Genomic DNA, 20,636 nt, shown 5'->3' on the forward strand with positions numbered 1-20,636 from the left:
TTTCCAGAAAAAATACTGTTTGTTTGACAGTAACTGAATAACGTGCAGTAAAGTCCACCTTTAAAAAACTCCATCTACCTCCCCCCTTTTCTTTCATCTGAAACTATGTCCAAGTTTTCTGGAGAACAAATCTCTTGGTTTCACTACAACTGCCAAAAGAACATCAGACAGTTTAAATTAAAGACTCTCTTTGGGACTATTTTCTGAATAGCTGATATGTAAGTCCGATGAAGTCATGGAAATGAAATCTTTTAGTGTTAAATAACACTTGCTTTACCCAGCTTTCCTTTCATACTGTGACTTGGAATAGAGCAAATCTTTTATAGTCATTCTGATTTACCACAAAATTAAAATGTTCTTTCCTAACTAGTCTTTTTTTTTTTTTTTTTTAACAGAATGTGAAATGCTAAATGACTGGTTGTTAGGAAAATTTATAGACACTAATAAAGTCTCTATGTGGGCACCTAACAGAAGTGGATTTCTCTGGATAGAACAGTGTTTTTACCAGTAAAGGTTTTAACAAATATTTCTGAAGCTATATTTGAACTCTCCTGGGAAAGATATCTCTGCAAGTATCACCAGTATCTCCCCAGCATGATGGTGGACTGCATGATATTGTTCTCAGATTAAAGATATGTACCTATATATATTATATTTTTAAACCCATATATTTTAATCTCAAGCATGGCATTGCATACACAGTGAGATATGCTTGCCCAGAGATATGATATGCTTTGCCTACAAAGGTTGTGGAGTCTCTCCATCATTGGAGATACTCAAAGGTTGACTGGACACGGCCCTAAGTAACCTGATCTAGCTGACCTTGCTTTAGCAGGGGGGCGGAATAGACAATCTCAAGAGGTGACCTCCAAACTCAACAATTCTGTGATTCTGTGATGTTTAACGTCCACCACAACTGTAAATGTTTTCACACCTGGAACATAGGTTTCTCTGTCAAAATCCAATGTTAAGCAAAACCCCTTCTCTTTCAATCCTTTTTAGAATATATATATACAAGTAGAGTAAAAAAATGGTTGGTTCTTATTTGGAAGGATTACAGCAAACCAGGAAAAGAAGTATGTGTTTGGTACTGTATTTAATCCTGTTAACCTACATAAAGAACCCTATTCTATAGTCACTACTATAAAACTTTACCATAAATTCTAGAGAGGCCACAGTGATGTGTACTGCAGCTTTTTACTACAACTAGTAATGCACTAAGAATTCATTATGGATTTGGCCATATTCTTAAAAATATCTGCATGCAGATGAGGCCTTCAATTCATCTTTAGATGCCTGGTCCAAATATTCCAAAGTGTTGAGCATCTCACAGATCCCATTAGTGTCTATTATTGCTGTTCAGTGCTTAGCAAACTCTGGAAACAAGTTTGCTTTTTTAGTTATCTGTATATGGGTGCAGGAGACCTAAACTTCTGAAAAGTGTTTGCTTCTTTTAATCTTACTTTTGAATTGATAATATTAGTCTGCACAGAACATCCTCTGTTGTTCTACCGTTACAAAAGTTTGGTTTCTGAATTTAAAAAACATCCTAGCCACTCTTTCAAATTTATTTTCCCACCCGTAAGTTCTCTAATGTTAGCTTAAAAATACTAAAATATTTGGATCTGATATTCATTAAAACTGAGTACAACATAGATTAATCTGCCTGAGTTTTTATCACACCAGCATTCAGAATTTTTAAAAAGCATAATCATCCAGCCTGGGATGAATTGGTAAAAGCTTCTACCATACATAAAATTACAAGAGCCAAAGCTCACATCTCATCCTGTTTACCTTACTGATATTCAGTGCATGAATGTATAATACAGATTAAGATTCTTCATATTACTAAAATAACCTTTCCTCATTCAGGCGTGGACTTCATTTTTACTGAAAGCGGTTGCAAAACCCTCATTACTTTCAGAAGTGTAGGACTAGAGTTCCAAATATATAAAAATGTGATACCGTATTATTTGTATGTTGGTTGTCTTTGGACAGTTTCTGTCCTCAGCGGATAGGAATGATGTCAGCAACTAAAACTTCTTTCCCAAAAAGCACTACTTTTTCAAGATCGTAATTTTGTTATAAGAAGTTCTTACAGTCTAGCAACTTTTATAGCATTTTTCACATATAAATTAAATAAAGGATTTCTTATTTGTATTCAAAGTAATATTACTATGTTATGGTTGTCAGTACATTCATATAGTAGACTGGTACCTGTAAATAAGTGCTTATGGCAGAAACTAGGGCACATGAGATCTGTACAGCTGTCCTTTATGTGATGCTCTTGGAACATACTTTATAAGAACACTTGGATTGCCACTGAAGGGATAACTTGCCAGAGACTAAACTTCAGACTAAATTTGCAACTAAACTTTCAAGCTTCACATGTCAGTTTCTAAAAGCTCGTGTCATCCCTGAATAAGGTAGAACTGATAATTTCTCAGAGCCATGAAGTTAAACTTTAAATGTTTCATATTATAATGGTAAACCAAATTTAATAATCAGATATCCATTTGTGAAAAGTTATAAAAGCTTCCTGTCTTGTACTGGAAACTATCAGGATGTACAATACCATAATTAGCTTTGCATGCAAAGAATGTAATTGCCATCACTTAAAGTGTTATTACCTATCATCTCGTGTATATTCTATTATGCATTTCCTGAAGCTGTTTTTAAAAATGTTTCAGAAAACAGCTACAGAAATTATATTTGATTTTTTTCTTGACTTGTCTGAGTTTTGAAGAGCAAAGCACAGAGGAGTACAGGATGCACCCCAGGTGCTGGAGAGACATTGCATTATCATTAAGCAGTTCAGTTCATCCTCCAGCTGAAAGCTACACCAACTGGAGCTCTCCAGTGGAGGAAGAGTTTATAATGGGTGAATCTGGACACTGCCTTGTAATATCAGCAGCTAAATAATTCAAGACTAAACTGTGCTTGAGATGTGGACTGGAACCAAGTGTTTCACCACTTGTCACATCTACATTGGCTTCAAGAGCTGTGCTTCAGCTTGCAGGTCCAGGTCTCTATATAGGTAGATGTATCTCCAGATAGATACATGTAGGAGGAGCATTGGTGTAGTGCAAAGTAGTCCCTGTGCTGAAGATTCACTGCCTGCAGAGCAAACCTTCAAACCTTTCTGGTGAGGACAGGTCAATAGACAGCCAGTTCAGATGAATGGGGGAGCCTGAACTAACATGACAGTGTGACAGAATGTGAACAGAATTGAGAAAATTGTCATCCCATTAGAAGCTGAAATGGCTCTTGGCTCCTGGGATATAATTACTATTTCCCAGGAGGATTTTTTCATTCCTCTGTATGGGAGACTGAGAAGTTTAGAAGGGGAACTGTGGGCTGTCCTTACTACTCGTTTCTGAGAAACTCAAGTGATGCCCATATAATTCTGAAGCCATGTTGTACAGTATGACTGCATGTCCACCTATAAATGCCTTGCAGTGAAATTTCTGTAATACCAACTGAAAGGGGAGGTGTTGGAAAATATCAACTGAGTCACCTTTTAATCATTTTAAGAACAGTTGACACAACTATTCCAGCTATTGGCTGTGATTTTTTATGTATTAAAGCTTACTTCTTAGAAAGCCATATGAAAATCTCTCATAGCAGTCTGAATTTTTATGTGAATAATCAGTGCTACACAGTTTGGCATTCAGTTCGCTGGAAATATTTCAGGTGTCTGGTTCCTAAGACTAACTTATAACTGATTATTAATTTAGATTCTTCTGCCTTTCCCACTGTATGTTAAACTGAAAATACATATGTCCCTATTTATTTTGGTTGAATTAAACTAAAACAGTTATTATTTAAGTTGGTGAATACATTTTAAAAAATTCTTATTCACAAATAAGTAGAAATGGTATAGCTCCACTCTTCCAAAATTCTTGCTTACACTGAAATTAAGAGCCTAAAGATTCTGGAAACGTAAGGGATTTAATAAACCAGTTCATGTATCCTTAGTCATAAAGACCATTTCAATTTGCACCGAAATATTTCTTTGGTAGAAATTGTGACTTCCTTATAGAAGCTGAACAACCACCAGTTCCTGCAGCATGGGTCAGATCTGTATTACTCACTGCAGATTTCTATAAGTAGAAATTTTCTTCTGTTCTACATTATCAACCTGTAGCACTCAACTATTCCCACCAGTCTACATGTATGTGTGCAAAAATGCATGCATATGAAAACACATAAAGAACAGAATATGCCATAGAACTACAAAACAGAAAAAAAAAATGTGTGTAAGCAAGTTTGAAATATTTTCTTTTGTTAGTCAGGATCAGATGAACTTTTATTATCTCTGGCAGAAGTTTTCCTAACTTTTTCTTACACTAGTCGCTACACAACAGATTTTTGGAATAACAAACACAATCAAAATTTATTCATCAAAATCCAGCAGAGCTGTATCATCAACAGCTTTCTCTCATGCAGACAACAAGGGCCCACACTCACTTTTGGAAGCACTGAAGGGCTCCTCTACCTTCACCTAGAAGATGTTTGGTGGGGAGACATTAACAGGACCAGGAATTTCTCCTTAGTGGAAGGATGAAGAAGGAGGTAATTGTCAAAATCAGGCTTGTCTCTGTGGGATCCTGTCTATGTGGGGTGTAGTTTCCTCTCATGATTTCTTAAGCAAATTACAGGGTCTGGCTGTTTAGCTGTGATTGCCTCACCTCCTGGAGAGGACAGCAGGCTGATGGGTCTGGAGATTTTATGAGACCAGAAATTAAGGCAGAGAAGAGCCAAGGCCTGGTATAATTCAGCCCTTTTCGAGTCCCTGAAGAGAGCAAGCAATCAGTGGCTAGCCATGTCCCGTGTAGCACTGCACCAGCCCAACTAGCATACGCTGCCATTTAGCCAGCCAAACACGTGTAGAAGATGTAGAAAGGATTTGGGAACAGTGTGAGGACTAAAGGAGGTTAGGGGTTTTGGTATACAAGACAGGTTTTATTACTTTTGCAACTGAGGGAACAACATGCTCAGCTACAGGAGCTGTGATCGAGCTGCCGTGGAATTGTTTATCCCACAAAAGGAGAAGGGTGGTTTTTGAACCCTCCTCGCTGTGAAGGGGTTTCAGTCCGCTGCTGCAGTTTCTCAGAAGTGAGAGTCACAAGTTAGTCTGCAATTTGGCACAGAGCCACGTTTCTGCTGAAGCCATACGACTATGCAGAAAAGGAATGCAAGATTTATGAGGCCAGCGAGGGAGACTAAGCAAATGGGAGTCTGAGTCTGCAGCCCAGAGATGAGGACACTTCCCTGAGAACTGCATCCTTGCAACACTGAGACCACATAGTCGAAATAACAAATATGTGAACAGTGCCATTTATAAACAACTTTAACAAGGCAAAAGAGTTGTGGTTTGATTTTTTTGTTTGTTTTTGGGTGTTTTGGGTTTTTTTTTACCTCCACCTATCCATTTTACAACAAGCAGGGATGGGGCTTATTCCTCCGAATAAACCTTCCCTTCCCCAGATGGAGAGAAGGGGCCAAAAGGCAGAGAGACATCTGAACACTGTAGCTCAGATACACGTGTGTACTACATTGCACATCCACAATTATTATCACAGGGCCCATAAAATGGGGATCTTTCAAGACTCCTTCAGTTTCCACAAACAGCTGCTGCCAGCTGAGGAATTTGGGCTGAGCTACTTGTAATTCCCAACAGTGATCATCAGCGGCTGCTCTCCCCGGGCGGAGGGCCGCCTCTCCAGCAGCTGCCCCGCGCTGCCTGTGCACGCTGCTGTGTGCTCTCCCCTGCTCCAAGTACGGCTCTGCTGCATCCCACTGACGGGCAGCAACCTTCCCAGGGGTGAATGCCCTTAGTAACACCATGACTGAACTCTGGGGTGAATGAGGCGAATAGTAAGCTTACAGGGTCAGAATACTTAGCCATGGAAAATAACAGGACTCAAGGACTGCTTTCTGGAAGGATGGCAAGTTGCTTGAACACAGGCGTTGAATGCTTTGGCTTAGAAAAGTTCACTGACACTTTCTCAGGCTATGTACTTCAATATTTACTGGAAATGTGTTCTCTATTGTGTGGGGTTTGCAAATAGGAGTATTTTCATTATTTGTGTCCTACCATCCATAAAATAAGAAGCAATTGTCTTTCTTTAGAGAGAAGTATCTACAGCCTCCTTCTCTCTTCCACTTTCAAAGTAAAAGTTTGTTCTCAACCTTCCCCTCACTTTCTATGAAATCAGCAGTAATAATTTTTTAAAAAAAAAATAAAATCCTGAAAAATTAGAGAATTCTGTATCTCAAGTGATTTTTCTAAGAGATAAAAAAGCAGCGTCCATTGGAATGCAACAGACTGTTAATATGCATCTTTTAAAGGTTATTCACACGTATTTTTCAAGACTTGTTTCCTGCTCTACAATCTATAAGAGTCATGTTCCATTAAGATCCATTTTGGACTTACTTTTATCACATTATTATTTTTGCATACCTCTGTCCCTTCCCATAGGAAAAAACAAGAAACTGAACTCTATCCCCTGCTGAGGTGGCCTCTCACAAAGGCAGACCTACTGACATGTTACTACACTTGGTTTTCTTCCAAACATTTACAGCGTTGCTTCCCAGAACAGAGTGAGGAACACAGAAAAATAGAAACAAATTCACACAATATGATCACATGCATAATTCTCCATTATGATAATACTAAGAATTATAAAGACCCTAGCAAAAATTTAAAAATTAGTGCATTGCTATAACTGCTCTTTTCCATTTCCACCCACTCTCTGTAGTGAACACATACTTCAAAGTATAACAGATATTGCAAGCTACAGATGGTATGAATTATTTTTCAGTACTAGTCACATTTTTGGTACAGAAAGATTCAGCCTTCTGGCTCCAAAAGCTAATACCTAAGAATAATGGTATATTCTTGAAACTAAAAATCAAGCAACTTCCATTTATGTATTCTTTTTAACTGACTTTTAATTTCAAAGGTCTGGAAGGTATATGCCTCCTCAAGAAGCACAAAAGTATTTTAGAAAGGCAGAAAAATATTCTGAAATAATCATGAGACTTCAGTTATTAAGACATTAAGCAAAAAAATCAAATACGAGTTTTCTGAACTCCTAGAATTGCCAGCTTTACATTTCCCACTGTCGTGGTTACAGACATAAAACATCCTATCAGAGAACAGCAACTGTCCTGTGTGATTCATGCAGTCTGCCAGCACCGTGTGCGTAATGGCTTTAGTCAAAGTGGATGCAATGCAGATGTACTATCCATGAGTACTCATGCATTAAGGTGAAACATTTATTTCTTACGAGTATTTACAGTAGTCAGAAGAGAGCATTTCAATGACTCAGAAAAGTGAGTATTATCTAACAAATTATATTTTGAACTATCCTTTGGAGTAATATAATTTGATGTTTGCCTGGTTCGCAGTTTAAGCAGCAGGCAACAGATACCAATTTGAGGATAGCTCACTCAATCTTTACTTTGGGATTTACCAGAATTAGCACTAAGATAATGGAGTAGCCATAAACAGTCATTTAGAGGGGGAATCTTCTCTGGTTTCAAGTAAACTTACCCCTTCCTGTTCTGACCACAGAGTCATTGCACAGCCCTAGTTTTATTATGACCTGAGGGCAGAATATGTTCCTGGTTATTTCGGCTACTTCTAAACATAACATGGTCATTTTTCATAAATGTTGTAGGATTGTTTTCAACCTACTTTCATGCAAGCAAACAATGGAAGGAGCTGCTGTGACTATGTCTGAACACAATGAATAACATTTAAATAAAAGTTAAGAATTTTCTGACTGCATCAGGGAATCTGCAGACCTGCTAGTTCCCTCGTCCTACTATATGATGTTTTATATATCCTTGTAACTCTAAGATATTTTGGCTTTGTTATTTGTTTATTTTGTTAGTCATTTAGTGATAGACCTTCCTCAGGTCAGCTGTCACTGTAACAGTCATCTCCTCCAGTCCAGAGGATGTAACCTCTCTGCCATAGAGTGATAGAATAAAGAAGAGAAAATAAATTTTGCCCCCTAACACTGAAAATAGTAAGATTTCCATTCAATTATTATTTTAAGTTCCTCCTGTATCCAAAACTTTCTGTACCTCTCCTTTTCTAATAATTTCTGTTATATATTCACTTGAAAAAGCAAGTTTTTCCCTTCCATGTTCATACTATTCTTTCTTTTCTCAAAAGTGTTTCTCTCGTGTCTATCTTCCTGGTTTTCTTCCACCAGCTTTCTCCTCTTTCATTTTTATTCTAGTATCTGCTCAGTATCTGCTATCTGCCTTTTTCTGTTTTCTGGACTGCTGCTACTATACAAACTTTATTATCACATTTTGCCTTTCCTTTTCCATTCTTACTTCCCAGTGCTAAAGAATTAGTACCATCTTCCCAATTTGAAGGTGTGGAAATCAAAGCTGAAGACCTGATCGAACTTATGGAAAGAAATGGCATGAGAGCTGAATGAGAACAGCTTCTTAGTCCTGTTTGTCTAACTCACTTATGCCTTCGCTCTTACACCTCTTGGGTAGAGGTATTCAGCAAAGAGTTTGGTTACTGCACCACTGCAAACAACCTTCTTCCATGTCACCCTAAAATAGGAATTCATTGAGACCCTATTTAGTTTCTGAGGCCCACAGTGGAGCAGTAGAAGGGAAAACTTGCACTCCAGCATGATAGGCTTTCACATCTTAGATGGTGCAGGAGGTGCAGGCAGAAACTGTTTCTGGGATGACCTATTGCACATTTCTATTGTGTTGATGATGTATTACAGAACCAGACTGTAGCCCCATTTACACTTGCACATGTTTTAAATGCTTTAGCATTTCTATAAATAAGCTGTCTATTTGTTGTTTTGCCATTAAACCCCTAAAGTTGCCATGAAATTAGGTGGGCAGAAAAGGTTTCTTATTTTCACTGCTTTTTAAAATATGAGTATTTATTGCATTCCTTTTCTTATTGAAATTAAAACTGCAAGCATCCTCTCCTTAACAGATTTTTGTAGCAACTCAAAGCACTCCAAATAGATCCCAGGAAACAAACACAAAGCTGGTATGGGATGCTCTCCTGGGTGCCCTCTCAGTTAAGAACATGCATGCAGAGCGCACACGAATTCTTTAAATACTGCTTTTCACCTTTTTCATTCCCTAATGACTGCCTAAGACGCTTGTAGTAGAGTTGCCTACACAGCAAACGTAACCTGCTAACAACAGGGTCATTTGTACAGAGCTGTTCAAGTCACATAATTGGTCCCATAAATTGAAAACTACAACTTAATCCCCTAACCTCCACCTCCCCCCAAAAAAAAAAAAAAGGTGCAGGCATGGTCCTTGGTCTTAAGGTCCCTTTGTGTCTGTGTTCATTGTTTCCATCTCTTTGCTTGCAGAGAAGCCAATGAGCAAGTTCTACTCCATCTATCTACTTTGCTTTCATAGTGGACATAGTAGGACAATAATGCTTTGCATGAATGAGCCCTTTAATATAATACAACTGAAGAGACCTAGAATTCCACTATTTGTCAGTATTGTTTGTCAGGGCAGGCATGTAAAGAAGGAGAAGTAAGTTTAAAAAGAGATTGCAATGTATTTTGAAGGATATGTTCTTAGATTTGAAATTTAGGAAAAGATAAAAGTATACTCAGTAAAACACTCTTTTTTTTTCTGTAATTAGATTATCTTCTTTTGGCCCACTACCTTTTAATCACATGACAGATACAAGACATAAGTAAAGCAAAATACAGACCAGTGAGTCCTAAGTTGATAAGGAGGGGACACTCTCAAATCTGGGTTAGAGAGAGGTTTTTTGAAAATCTGCTTAAAACTAGAATATTTTTTAAATACCATGGTAACTGGACTCCAAGAGCAGAGTTTTCCTGAGTAGCTGGAGGCTGGTATTGGCAGTTCCTTGTTGTTATCATTGGTGGCTTCACATAGAACCCAGATTCCTAGGTCTCCTCCCTGTTGGCAGTGAACACTGGGAAGGAGCCTTCAGACGCTTTAACTCTTCCTAAGACATGTCTGGGAACCTTTCGCAGTTGAATAGCACAGGTTTTATGTTGTGAAAACATGGGTAGTTTTTAAATAGTTATATGTCTTACCAAGTAATACATCCTATAAAGGTACTAAGAACATAGTACACATACTATAGACGTCCATAGCACTAGTAGGTGTCAGCAGTGATTATTTATTATGTTTTAAGCACTGTAATCACCTACTAGGACTTATAATAATTGACTCCCATTTTACTATCTATTTATTAGCTATTTATTTGTGCATTGGGAAATTTTAGAAATGAACCCTTGTCACAGCGCAAACCAGAAAACAGTCACTCCTTGTATCACTTGGACATGGCAGTCAGCATTTCCATTCCTGCCACTAGGCTTTCTTAACTGGCATTTCCTAGTCTAAAGCAAGCAAACAAATCAAAAAAAAAAAAAAAAGAAGAAAACACACAGAGTTGGTAACTGTTATCTTGGAATAAGCAGCTAATAAAGAAGGGATGTATTTAGAGTAGATTAATTTTCACCAAGAATCATGTTTATCAACTAGAATTGGAACATCAGCAATTCAGGTTGCGATGCAACAAGACCTGTCTTTTACTGTTACACTGGCAAAAACTAATGACTCTTTGTTAACATAAAGCAGTCTACATCCAGGCCAATATATATTTTTTCTTGACAACTTTTAAAGAGTGTTTTCTAATTATTGGGTTCTTGACTTAAGAATTTTTCAGGATGTACTGAGTACAGGGCTTTAATTCATGCTTTCTTTAACTTCCAAGGCATCCCAAAAAACTGTATCTAAGCAGAATATATACAAAAATTTTAATAATTCATGGCAAGTTTATTACAAAATAATGCTATTACAAAATAAACCCCAGTTTATTTTTTCCATCCTTTAATTTTATCACACATAACTTCATTAATCTGAAAGTAAGTTGTATAGCCTCAAGTGGTCATTGAGGCCCTATGCTGGCAGTTTAACTCTCCAAGAGTGATGTATGTCTTCTGTCACTGACATCCACCTTAGACAGGAAGAACCAGCCCATGGGGTGGCTACCTAACTCTCCCCGTGGTTGCGAAAGGAGCCCAGATGACTCTTAGATAGCTAATATCACCTGAGATCACTCCTATATTACAGATAATACCCGTAATACTTCATATAGATCCTCCAGTCTGATCTCCAACATGTCAGAGTATTACAATTCACCCAGTTAGCATGTGGAAAGCCCAATGACTTGTGTTTGGTGATAGCATAAGTTATGTTTGGATAAAGAATGTTGTCCAAAAAGGCATTTAGTCTTCAGTTTTAAGGCCATGGTATTGTTATGCAGAGGCTACTCTCAGTATAAGTGACAATATACTTTCTCAGATTCCATGGTACCATTTTTATTGATAATATTTTTGTTAAATGATCCATTTCCATGAAGTCAGGGGTTTCACGAGAGTCAGCTTCTATTAAACATAAAAGGAATAATTCTCTAGTCCTTATTATAAGAAGGAAAAAATGCATAAAACATGGAATAACTTGTCCTAAGGTCTCAGCAGTTACAATGTAAATTAACAAAACTTTTTATTTAAAAATTATTTTTGTTAACGTTTGGCCATTTAAAGATCCATGCTTTCTCTTATTACGTCTTTAGAAACCTGCAAGATTTTGAGCTAAACATTCAGCTTTAAAAATTATGTTTTTGAAAGTTTGCTAAACATTCAAATAATGGCAGGGATTCGAAAGTTAAGTACACAATAGCAAGTAATCCTATCTGTTTTCTTGAGGTCATAAAATGACTGAGACTGATCACGAATGAGGTATGTATTATTTTTCTTTAAAAAGATTTTATGTTGACAACAGAAGTTCAAATCAACGTATATCCCAAAGGAGATAATTTCTTTTATAATGAGAGATGAGGTTCTCAAATGGCGTCATGATCAGAAAATGGGTGTTCAGATGTTTCTTGAAGATTTTATACAATGAGATAAATCACCTTTTGTCAACAAATAAATTAGCTGTTGTCCTGTTACCATGGTTCAGGTGTTGAAGAGCCATCAGTTAATACAGTTTAGACACTGTATGTGTTCAGACAAACTGCCTTATGTTACCAGATCCCTGGAATAATGCTTCACATATCTGTGAGGTCTTCACCCACTGATCTCAAAGTGCTTTTCAAACACACAGTCCAACATCCATGCTGAGCTTTAGTATAGCTTTCTTTACTTTACAGCTGGAGAAACCTTGCATTTCTGAGCTGTGAGTAAAATTCCAATTTAAGCTGTAATACTGCCTGAACTTTGATTACTGACATCCCTCTCTTGCACACCTTTTGGAGACCAGAAAACCTCCATGGTTGCTTATGGCAAGAGGGCTGGAGGGACCCCCCTACATCCTGTGAAGTCTCCAAGGAAGGTGATCTCATTACATCTTGCAGAACACAGACACTGCTCAATTTGTAAGGGGCTGCCAGACTTATCTGAAGGTGAAATAAAGCTCTGACCACTGCCTCCAAATGCGCTCATGGAGCACTCTGCATGCACTGCAGGGCTGAGTAATCATACATGCGTCCTCCTGCCTACCAGAGTGCTTTGGAAGGAACCTTTTCTTGAAACTCCCTTTGGGAGGATGAGACTTTAAATGAAATGGTTAATCCCTTCCAGGGCTTTTACAAGGTATGTTTGCACGACCAACTGAATGCATGTCTTCCTTGTATTTACTCTTTTAAAACATGAAGAGCTGCCTCTGACCAGCTATATCAGCTACCCCCCACCTGTAGTATGTGTTAATAAGGAAGATATTTGTGATTTCTGTGTAAAGTCTGGCTATAGCATAGTGATGTCTTATACTGAGGCATGATTAAAAAGTGAATCTGTGTCTCTCTTTTAGCAACAGGAGGCAGATTCAGAAACGGCAGCACTTTTATAAAGATACCCCGACGGCCTTCCTTGATGAGATCCTTGAACTTGTTGCACAAAGGTAATACATTTCATATAAGGTAGGCACATGGGGCTCTGCTCTCAATCTGTCAGTAAACACAGCTCAGAGAGAATTCTTCTTTGGGGTGTGAGAAGACGGCATTCTCCTTCCTGCTAACACAGCTCTTGGCTTGGAGGCAAAATAAATTTATTTGGAGGTATATGCTTAGGAAGATATGACTGTGGCTTAAAAGTACAGGCATGCAAAAATTCAGCTGAGAAGAGTGTAGTTGGAACACTGGGCATTTTTTTCACTGTTTTTATTGAATTTGGATTTTTTTTATTATTATTCCCATCCAGTGTTCATGAGACAATGGGCAAACCTGATCTCTGGACTCTGGATGTGATAGATCTCCTATGGTATACCCACATAACTCTGTGTCAGATAGTTGGCTTCTTCCTTATGAAGCAAGAATACAAATAGCAAATGCCCCTTTGGGCACAAAAAGAAGCATGCTAAGGAAGAAGAGATCTCTCCATAAGTAACCCACGTTAGGGTCCTCCAGCTGCCTTGGTCCGACATGACCTCTGTGCGCAGGGGCTCATGACTGCAAAAAGCCCTCCTTCCATGCCAGAGAGTGAGTGGAAGAAAGGATCCTGATCCAGAGTTCAACTTGCCTTTGTGGGACTTAATTTGGTAAGCTCTTAACATATCCCTGGGAGGAGTCTTGTTACTGCCTGCAGTTTTTCTTCAATTAGTGCCCATGGGACTAGATGACTAAATTTGATAATTTTGGGGGAGGGAGGTAGCTAATTTGGTTGAGTTGGAAACGCATGGAGCTGAAGGGAGAGACAGGCCAGGAGTAGTGGTTAGCAGGGAGGTGGAACTGTCATTGCTGGTTTCATGGCTCCCGTGTGCACATTGCCTTCCTGATCGCTGCACCCCAAACACCCTTCATCCCACAGCCCAGGAGCATGCTACGTCATCCTGGCAGGACCTCCACAGTTTGCAACAAAATTTTGAGCTCTTGAGGCCAGCTCCTGGCTTTCCTTAAGCCAATAGGTAAATCTGACCTTGTCTGAGTCTGAGTCACACAGAAACAGATTCAAGGCTGGGAGAGAGAAAAGCAAAGGGCAGATTTGCCTGCGAGCAGGCAGCACACACAGCTGTCCTGTCCCTGGCTCACAGGGGCGGCCATCAGACCTGTGCCCTGGTGAGGCTCCTGCTTGGGCCATGATCCATCAGGGGCTGTCATGGCCACAGTGACAAGGATGGATTAAACCTAATGCCAAGGCTGGGGAATTCTGAATTATTATTACTTCCTTGAGCTCTGACAGGGAAATACTATTTATTTCTCAGGGCTGCATATTTTAAGCCCAGGGAGATCTCTCTTCCTTTGTGCCCAGAAGCTGGATGTTATCAGCCCACCACTTCAAAAGCACAATCTTCTCATTGCAGTATCTGCAGCATGTGGGTTTAAACCAAGCTCAAAATATATCTCTTTCTTATCACCCCTCTCAAAATTATCTGGGAAACACAGACTTGGGGCCTTAATTGCTGTATTTCTGAGTCTCCTTGTCAGTATGGGACTCTATTAACCCAGAAGCATCTGTAGGCAGTGGACTATAGTGCAACCCTTTGGAAACCATGTGTGTGTGAAGGAGACCTGGACGAACACGGGAGCAAGTACAGCAACAAAAAGTCACTGTGTGAATATCTCTACTTCTTTACCAAATGAAAGCTCCTTACGTTCTGCAGAATTGAAGCAGACAGGGGACACGTTCCCAAAATAACTTAAATTCCACCAGCATTAGCCAGTGTAACAACACTAAAACCTAAGACCTTCATGGTATGTGGAGCAACCTGCTTCCCACTCCCCATTCCATGTTTGCTATTATCTGGCACCTAAATGGTAAAAAAAAGAAAATATCTTTCAACAGGGACAGTACTGTGAAAGCTTTATGAATGTATGGTTCGGTTAGTCCATGTTCATTTGTGCAACTTGGCTTGCATTGTTCACTGAGTCTTTGCCAAACATATCTATTGCGTAATTGTGTGGCTTGCTTTAATAAATTCACAGAAGTTTCTAGGGATGTAACTAAAGTTTTCCCCTCCTTTCTGTAATTATTTGACAACCACAATGAGACCCAGGTCCTAATTGGTGGACCTGTGCCATAATTTACAGCAATTATCAAAACCAATGCTATAATATAGGAAAATAGAAACACCCAGCTATACATTTAAATTGCTGAGAGAAGACTTTAAAAAAACAGCTCTATAAAATCATAAGAGAAGTTATTTGTCTGTCCATTGAATAAGTTGCCTAACTTCCTTGAGCAAAAACAATTTTAATTGATTTTCTCCACTGCACACTGACTTAGACTGAATCATACCGGCTTAAACCAAGAGCAGTCTCACTGAAGTCAACTTCACTACTTGAGATTTCTGCATGGGAAAGTCAAATACAGTGATGGCAGACATGGCTTCTCATCCTGCTGGTCTGACTGTGCAGACAAGCCCTTGTACGTGAGGGAGTAAAGGGAGTTTGTGAGAAAGGTTCTCATGGTTTCAGCTTGAACAGTGTCTAAGAAAGATATTTAATAAGGAGCTCCAAAATGTGTTAATTGTTTTGGAGTGTTTCCAAGCTCTTTCCTGCAAAGAGCTGGTTCCATCATATATGATTCAGAGTTGGTTATTCCATGCTCATGTATTCCAATGGAAATGGGATGATTTCTATGCTGAGGTACTAGACAGTATGATTAAGGGTGTTGGAGCTTGGACCATGCAATTTAGAACTTTAAAAATGTTTCCATCCCCACATCTGACCTCACTGAATTTATTTAATATGCATTTGAAGGAATAGCCTTGAAAAGTCACTTTCTCTACAACAGAAATCTGTAGTCTTTCAAAGAACAAATGAAATGTACATACATAAAATGTACATTAAAAAGCCAGACGTTCTTCATGGTCATAACAAATGTCCATCTTGTCAGGGCTTTATGGCCTACTTCATATAGTATATTCTAGTTAACAGTAGCTGTAACATATTTCTTTGACAAAAAGCCAGTTACGGAGTGGCAGTGCGTAGCAGCCTCACCGTCTCAGCTGCAAACACATGGCTAGAATGTAAGTATAGACTCTATGAAGATACTCTTGGGCTTACCTAGGTCAGAGCACTGCACCACACGAAGATGGCATTGGCAGCGGAAGGGGCACACTGGTCCAAATCCAGATGTGATGGGATCGTCTGTTGGAGGCATATCAGCAGACCCTTCATCTTCCAGCATAAAGTCAAAGAGGCCCTGCTGGTGGAACGGCTTGGCCAAGCATGCTGGCAGCAGTAGGACGAAGAGAAGAGCCAGCCTCATGGCTTAGTTCATCGACTTCAGGCAGAACCTAGGGATCAAAGCAGCAGATTTACAACAAAAGCAGCAGTTTCCCATAGCTGCACAGTTCCTGCTGAAGTAGGTCCAGCATATCCACCAATTGCATAACTGTTCCTTTTAATAAATGAAAACTGAATAGTGAAAATAGGACAGTTATGTGATAGGAGTCTGGTAACTGCTTGTCAATAGGCTTTTTTTTTACAGAGCAGTTTAAAGGCAACTCTAAACACATCTGTTTGCATATTTAGAGTAATATTTATTAGGAACAGGCAGCGCTGTCAACTTTGTTATGCAAAACAGTCAAAACAATAAGCCACATTTTCCATGTATCTGTTTTCTGCCAACGTAACAGTCTATTTGATTTCATTAGCATTTGTTTCATAGCACTGAGTTTGTCCCCTGGGGCTGTATAGATCAGCTAATTTTCTGAAAATTATTTTCTTTTACTATTTATTTTATATAAGAAAGCTTATCTTTTACAAACCTTCATGGGTCTAAAAACAACCCACAAAAAAAATATGAAGAAGCCTGCCTTCAAGTTGCCAAGTGACAGAAAGGCAAACTTGTCATTTGTTTAGGAGCCTTTTCTTAAAATGGATGGCATAGTCCTGAATATAGATGTTGCTCTTTGTAATGAAAGCAAAAATGTCCACTTGCTTCTTCAGATCAATAACTTCTGAAATGCCTTGTCTGGGTGCTAGCTGGGATTATTTTTTTTCTAGTAGAAGTTATCTAATAGTTAGGGGCGTGTTATAGCATTTCTCAGCTCCATATTGACTAACGGAAAGATTAAAAAAATGGGGAAGAGGCAGAGGAGGAGGACTGTCTCCCTCTTTACATGGACATATGGAACTTACCAGGTAGATGATTACCATGGGCAGCTGATGTTAGATGAGACTGATATACAGGCCTCTCTTTGTAGAATACCACATCCAGGTACTCTACAGGAGTGGTTAGTATAAAAAAAGCTAAATAAATAAAAAACACAGGCCTGGAATTAGATACAATCTATATTGTGACTGGGTTCAATTTCCCTTATTAATTTCTACCTACAGATGCCAATAATGCAATCATGCAGAAACCTTTAGGGCTCAGTCTTGAGAGGATGGTAAGGTTAACCTTATAAAACATGTTAGTGCTTTAAAATCATAGCTTACATTTCTGTCATCTACCTAACATGAAGACAGTTATCTAACATCTTCAGATGTCCCAAAGACTTCAAAGAGACTTCACATGGAGTAAAACACCGTTCTTTTGCCTCTTTAAGAGACATAGTTGATTTCTTAGTTGGACCTGAAAGTATTTTCTGTTCCTGGAGCAGACATATTACCTACTGCGTGCACTGAGGGGTTTTGCAGACCCCAATGTCAACTAGAGGGTCAGAGCATTTTAGCATGTCCTGTTAGCCCAACTCAGTGCTGTGCAAACTCGTGCCATGTAGTAGGGGCAGGCTGTGTCCCCGTGTGGGCCTTCCTCCTGCACTCCCTCCTGCCCTGACCCCCCACCGACACTGGGGCTGTGGCCCTTCTCCAGTAACACCCCCATGATGCATGCAGAGTACACACGGACAAGTAAGGATGTCACAGCAAAGTGGTGTTAATACAAGGTGGTGAGTTCTTACCACGGTTTAATCTAAAAGAAGATTTTTGAAATCATCATTATTATGTACAAATTATTGTAAACTAACAATGCAATTTATTAATAGTCTGAAATGGGAAGACAAATTTGCTAAATCATCACCATAATAAGCTGCCTTGTGAAAAAGATCACTAAAGCATTACCCCAGTACAAATTATTTTTCAGAATGTACATCAACATCATAAACATTGGGAATGCTGCACACAAACCCTGGCATGGCACTGGCAGTCAGTGCTTTTTAAAGAACTTCCTCAGCTCTTTTTTACATATTCGTATATTTTTAAAATATTTTTAAGCATTTAAAACTGCTTGTATTCCCCCCCAGGGTCACTGCTGAAGCACCGTCCATCCCAAGAACACACAATCAGGATCTTATCCTGGAGTTAAATTACTACCCCTCAAAAAAAAACCCAAAACAATGCAAAGGCACTTTGGAAGTGTCTTCACACTTTACTTCTTGTTCACATTAATATTGATGACTTCACTTATCTCATTTAAACCTTGTAGTAGGCCTTTTCCTTTGGTCCCTGTTTTGTCAAAACTACAATAAAATCAGTAAGAGCTGTGTATAAAGGAAAACTGAGGACAACAAAGGATATCAGGGATCTAATCTGAGGACACCGCAGAGAAAATAGCAGACACAAGCTACATATTAATCAGGAAACAGGAATAGATATGTGTCTGCATATCTTTATTCGTATACGTATTCATACTGCAGGCACACGTATCTGTTCCTATTGTTTGCATTTGTAAATGAACATAAAAAGTTAGAGAAAAAAATATATACAAAACTGTACTAGTAAGAAATGATTACATTTCAGTTACAAAAAAAAATAGAGGAGGGAAAAAATCTGAATTCCTAAAGGTCTGTGACACAATATTTACGTCTGCAGGACATAACTGTTTAAATTTACTTTAATTATCTGTTTACAATAAGGAAGACTTTCCACAAACAGAGGAAACTATACCATAGACTTGGCCACATTTCAGTTTAAAATACCACTGGAAATATGCTTCATCAGTTCACGTCACCACTGTATTGGTGGTCTTCTTGTCAGTTTACCTTAATATTAAATTTTAAATATTAGTTCACCTACTGTCAGAAATCTCTCAAAATGCCACAAAAGACAAGTTAAACAATACATGCAGTTTCAAAAAAAATCCCCTACATTATATGCTTTACCCATTTTGTGTAATAAAGCCTAGATGTGAAAACATAGGAGTTGGAAGTTTTAAAGAGATTAAAACATTGTTAACAGGAGTTTCAACTCCAGGAATTTTCTTTTCTACTATTTAATTCATAGGAACCTTCTTTAAATGTGAGTCCCTGGTTTGTACATTGTAACACAGCACTTTCTAACATTACAAAGGCATACACTGAGCCCATTTAACTAACTACTACGTATTTTTTTCTCTGAAATTGAAATTATATTCATTAATGTTTGGAATATATGTGAAGAAATAAGAATGAAAAAGAAATCACAGAGTGCAGTTTAAAACAGAAATGTAAGAACTCATGCATTTTTTACACTCACTACATCACCGATTCTAAACACTGGATTGCAAACAGAGAATATACCGCTGCAAAAGTTTACAGTAAGGAAAAAGAAAGGAGTATAGCAGTGCTTATACAAATCAAAACAAGAGACAGAACAGTCAAATAAACAGTAGAAAATCTGCACAGTCCTTGAGAATGCATTCTCATGTTCCCAAGAAACAAAAGTACTGGATACAAAGCTTAACATTGCTAAACATTTAGTAGGATTTTTAACTTGCTTCTCTTAAAATTCAACTAGTTCTTGCCAGAGACTTGCCTGAAGTTTTATTAGTGCAGTATAGTTCATGAGAATTACTGAAAACCGTACCTTTTAATCCAGGGATTTGCAAGAGGAGCTCTCAAAGCTGAGATGTAATTAAACTAAATATTCAACCCAGGCAAAAGGCTTTGCAGGTGTGGAAAGGAGGAGGGTGTAAGTTCAGCTCAGTGACTGTCACTTGGTGGAAAACCCTCCTGCTTCTATTCCATAGCACAGTCAAAAAATAAGGTTTCTCTCAATGAACACAATCCAGGCTGACACCCACATTAGATCATATGGTAATGATATGTCTCCTGTATTGTAGCCAGAAACTTTATCAGCTCTTTTGCTTTCTTTTCCTCCTTTTTCTTTTTCATTTGCTTTCTTTCTTTTTCATCTGTTTAGAATCCTAAACTACTTGTACACTATAAGACAGATGCTTAGCTGTAATTCATCTTACTTATTTTATTTATGTCCCTACAACATATATTTAGGAAAGTTTTCTTGGTTTTAACTATGTTTTCTTTTCTGACTCATTACTGAGAAAAATGTTTGGCTGTTCCTCTTGTTTATAGTATTTGTAATTCAAGGAAATGATATAAAATTAATCTTGGAGTTAGTCAAAGTGAAGATTAATATCTGAAAAAAGGGGTAGCTTTAAGTAAAACTATTTAAACGGATATCAACCTGCCTTTGCTTATGCTATAATCATTGTCAAACCAAGCAGTATATAGTGTAATACACTATTATCCTGTCTAATAATAGAGTTTTTACGTATTTCTTCAAATTACAACATGTTTTTGATATATATGAAAATCATGTTTTCATTAGTAGAACGATTCTAACATTTGTGGTTAGAACTGCTTTATACAAACTTTGCTTTTTTTTACTGCTTTCTCACCAGGACAGCAAA

General features: G+C 38.2%; 1 protein-coding gene across 2 annotated transcripts in view; it reads right to left on the bottom strand.

The window, feature by feature from the left end:
- DCN (decorin) overlaps positions 1-19,964 on the bottom strand; it is a 39,610-nt gene extending 19,646 nt beyond the window's left edge. The window contains exons 1-2 of one of the 2 annotated variants that reach the window (XM_068402055.1): positions 19,793-19,964; positions 16,067-16,299 (exon numbers count right to left, since the gene is read on the bottom strand). In XM_068402055.1, the coding sequence (XP_068258156.1) occupies positions 16,067-16,271 (205 nt within the window). In that variant the 5' untranslated portion in view covers positions 16,272-16,299; positions 19,793-19,964. Of the gene's footprint in view, positions 1-16,066; positions 16,300-17,146; positions 17,229-19,792 lie in introns of those variants that run through there. The other variant, XM_068402056.1, reaches the window with a different exon arrangement.
- Between the last annotated feature and the right edge of the window lie 672 nt (positions 19,965-20,636).

Source organism: Nyctibius grandis, chromosome 5, assembly GCF_013368605.1.
Source record: "Nyctibius grandis isolate bNycGra1 chromosome 5, bNycGra1.pri, whole genome shotgun sequence".
Lineage (NCBI taxonomy): Eukaryota > Metazoa > Chordata > Aves > Nyctibiiformes > Nyctibiidae > Nyctibius > Nyctibius grandis.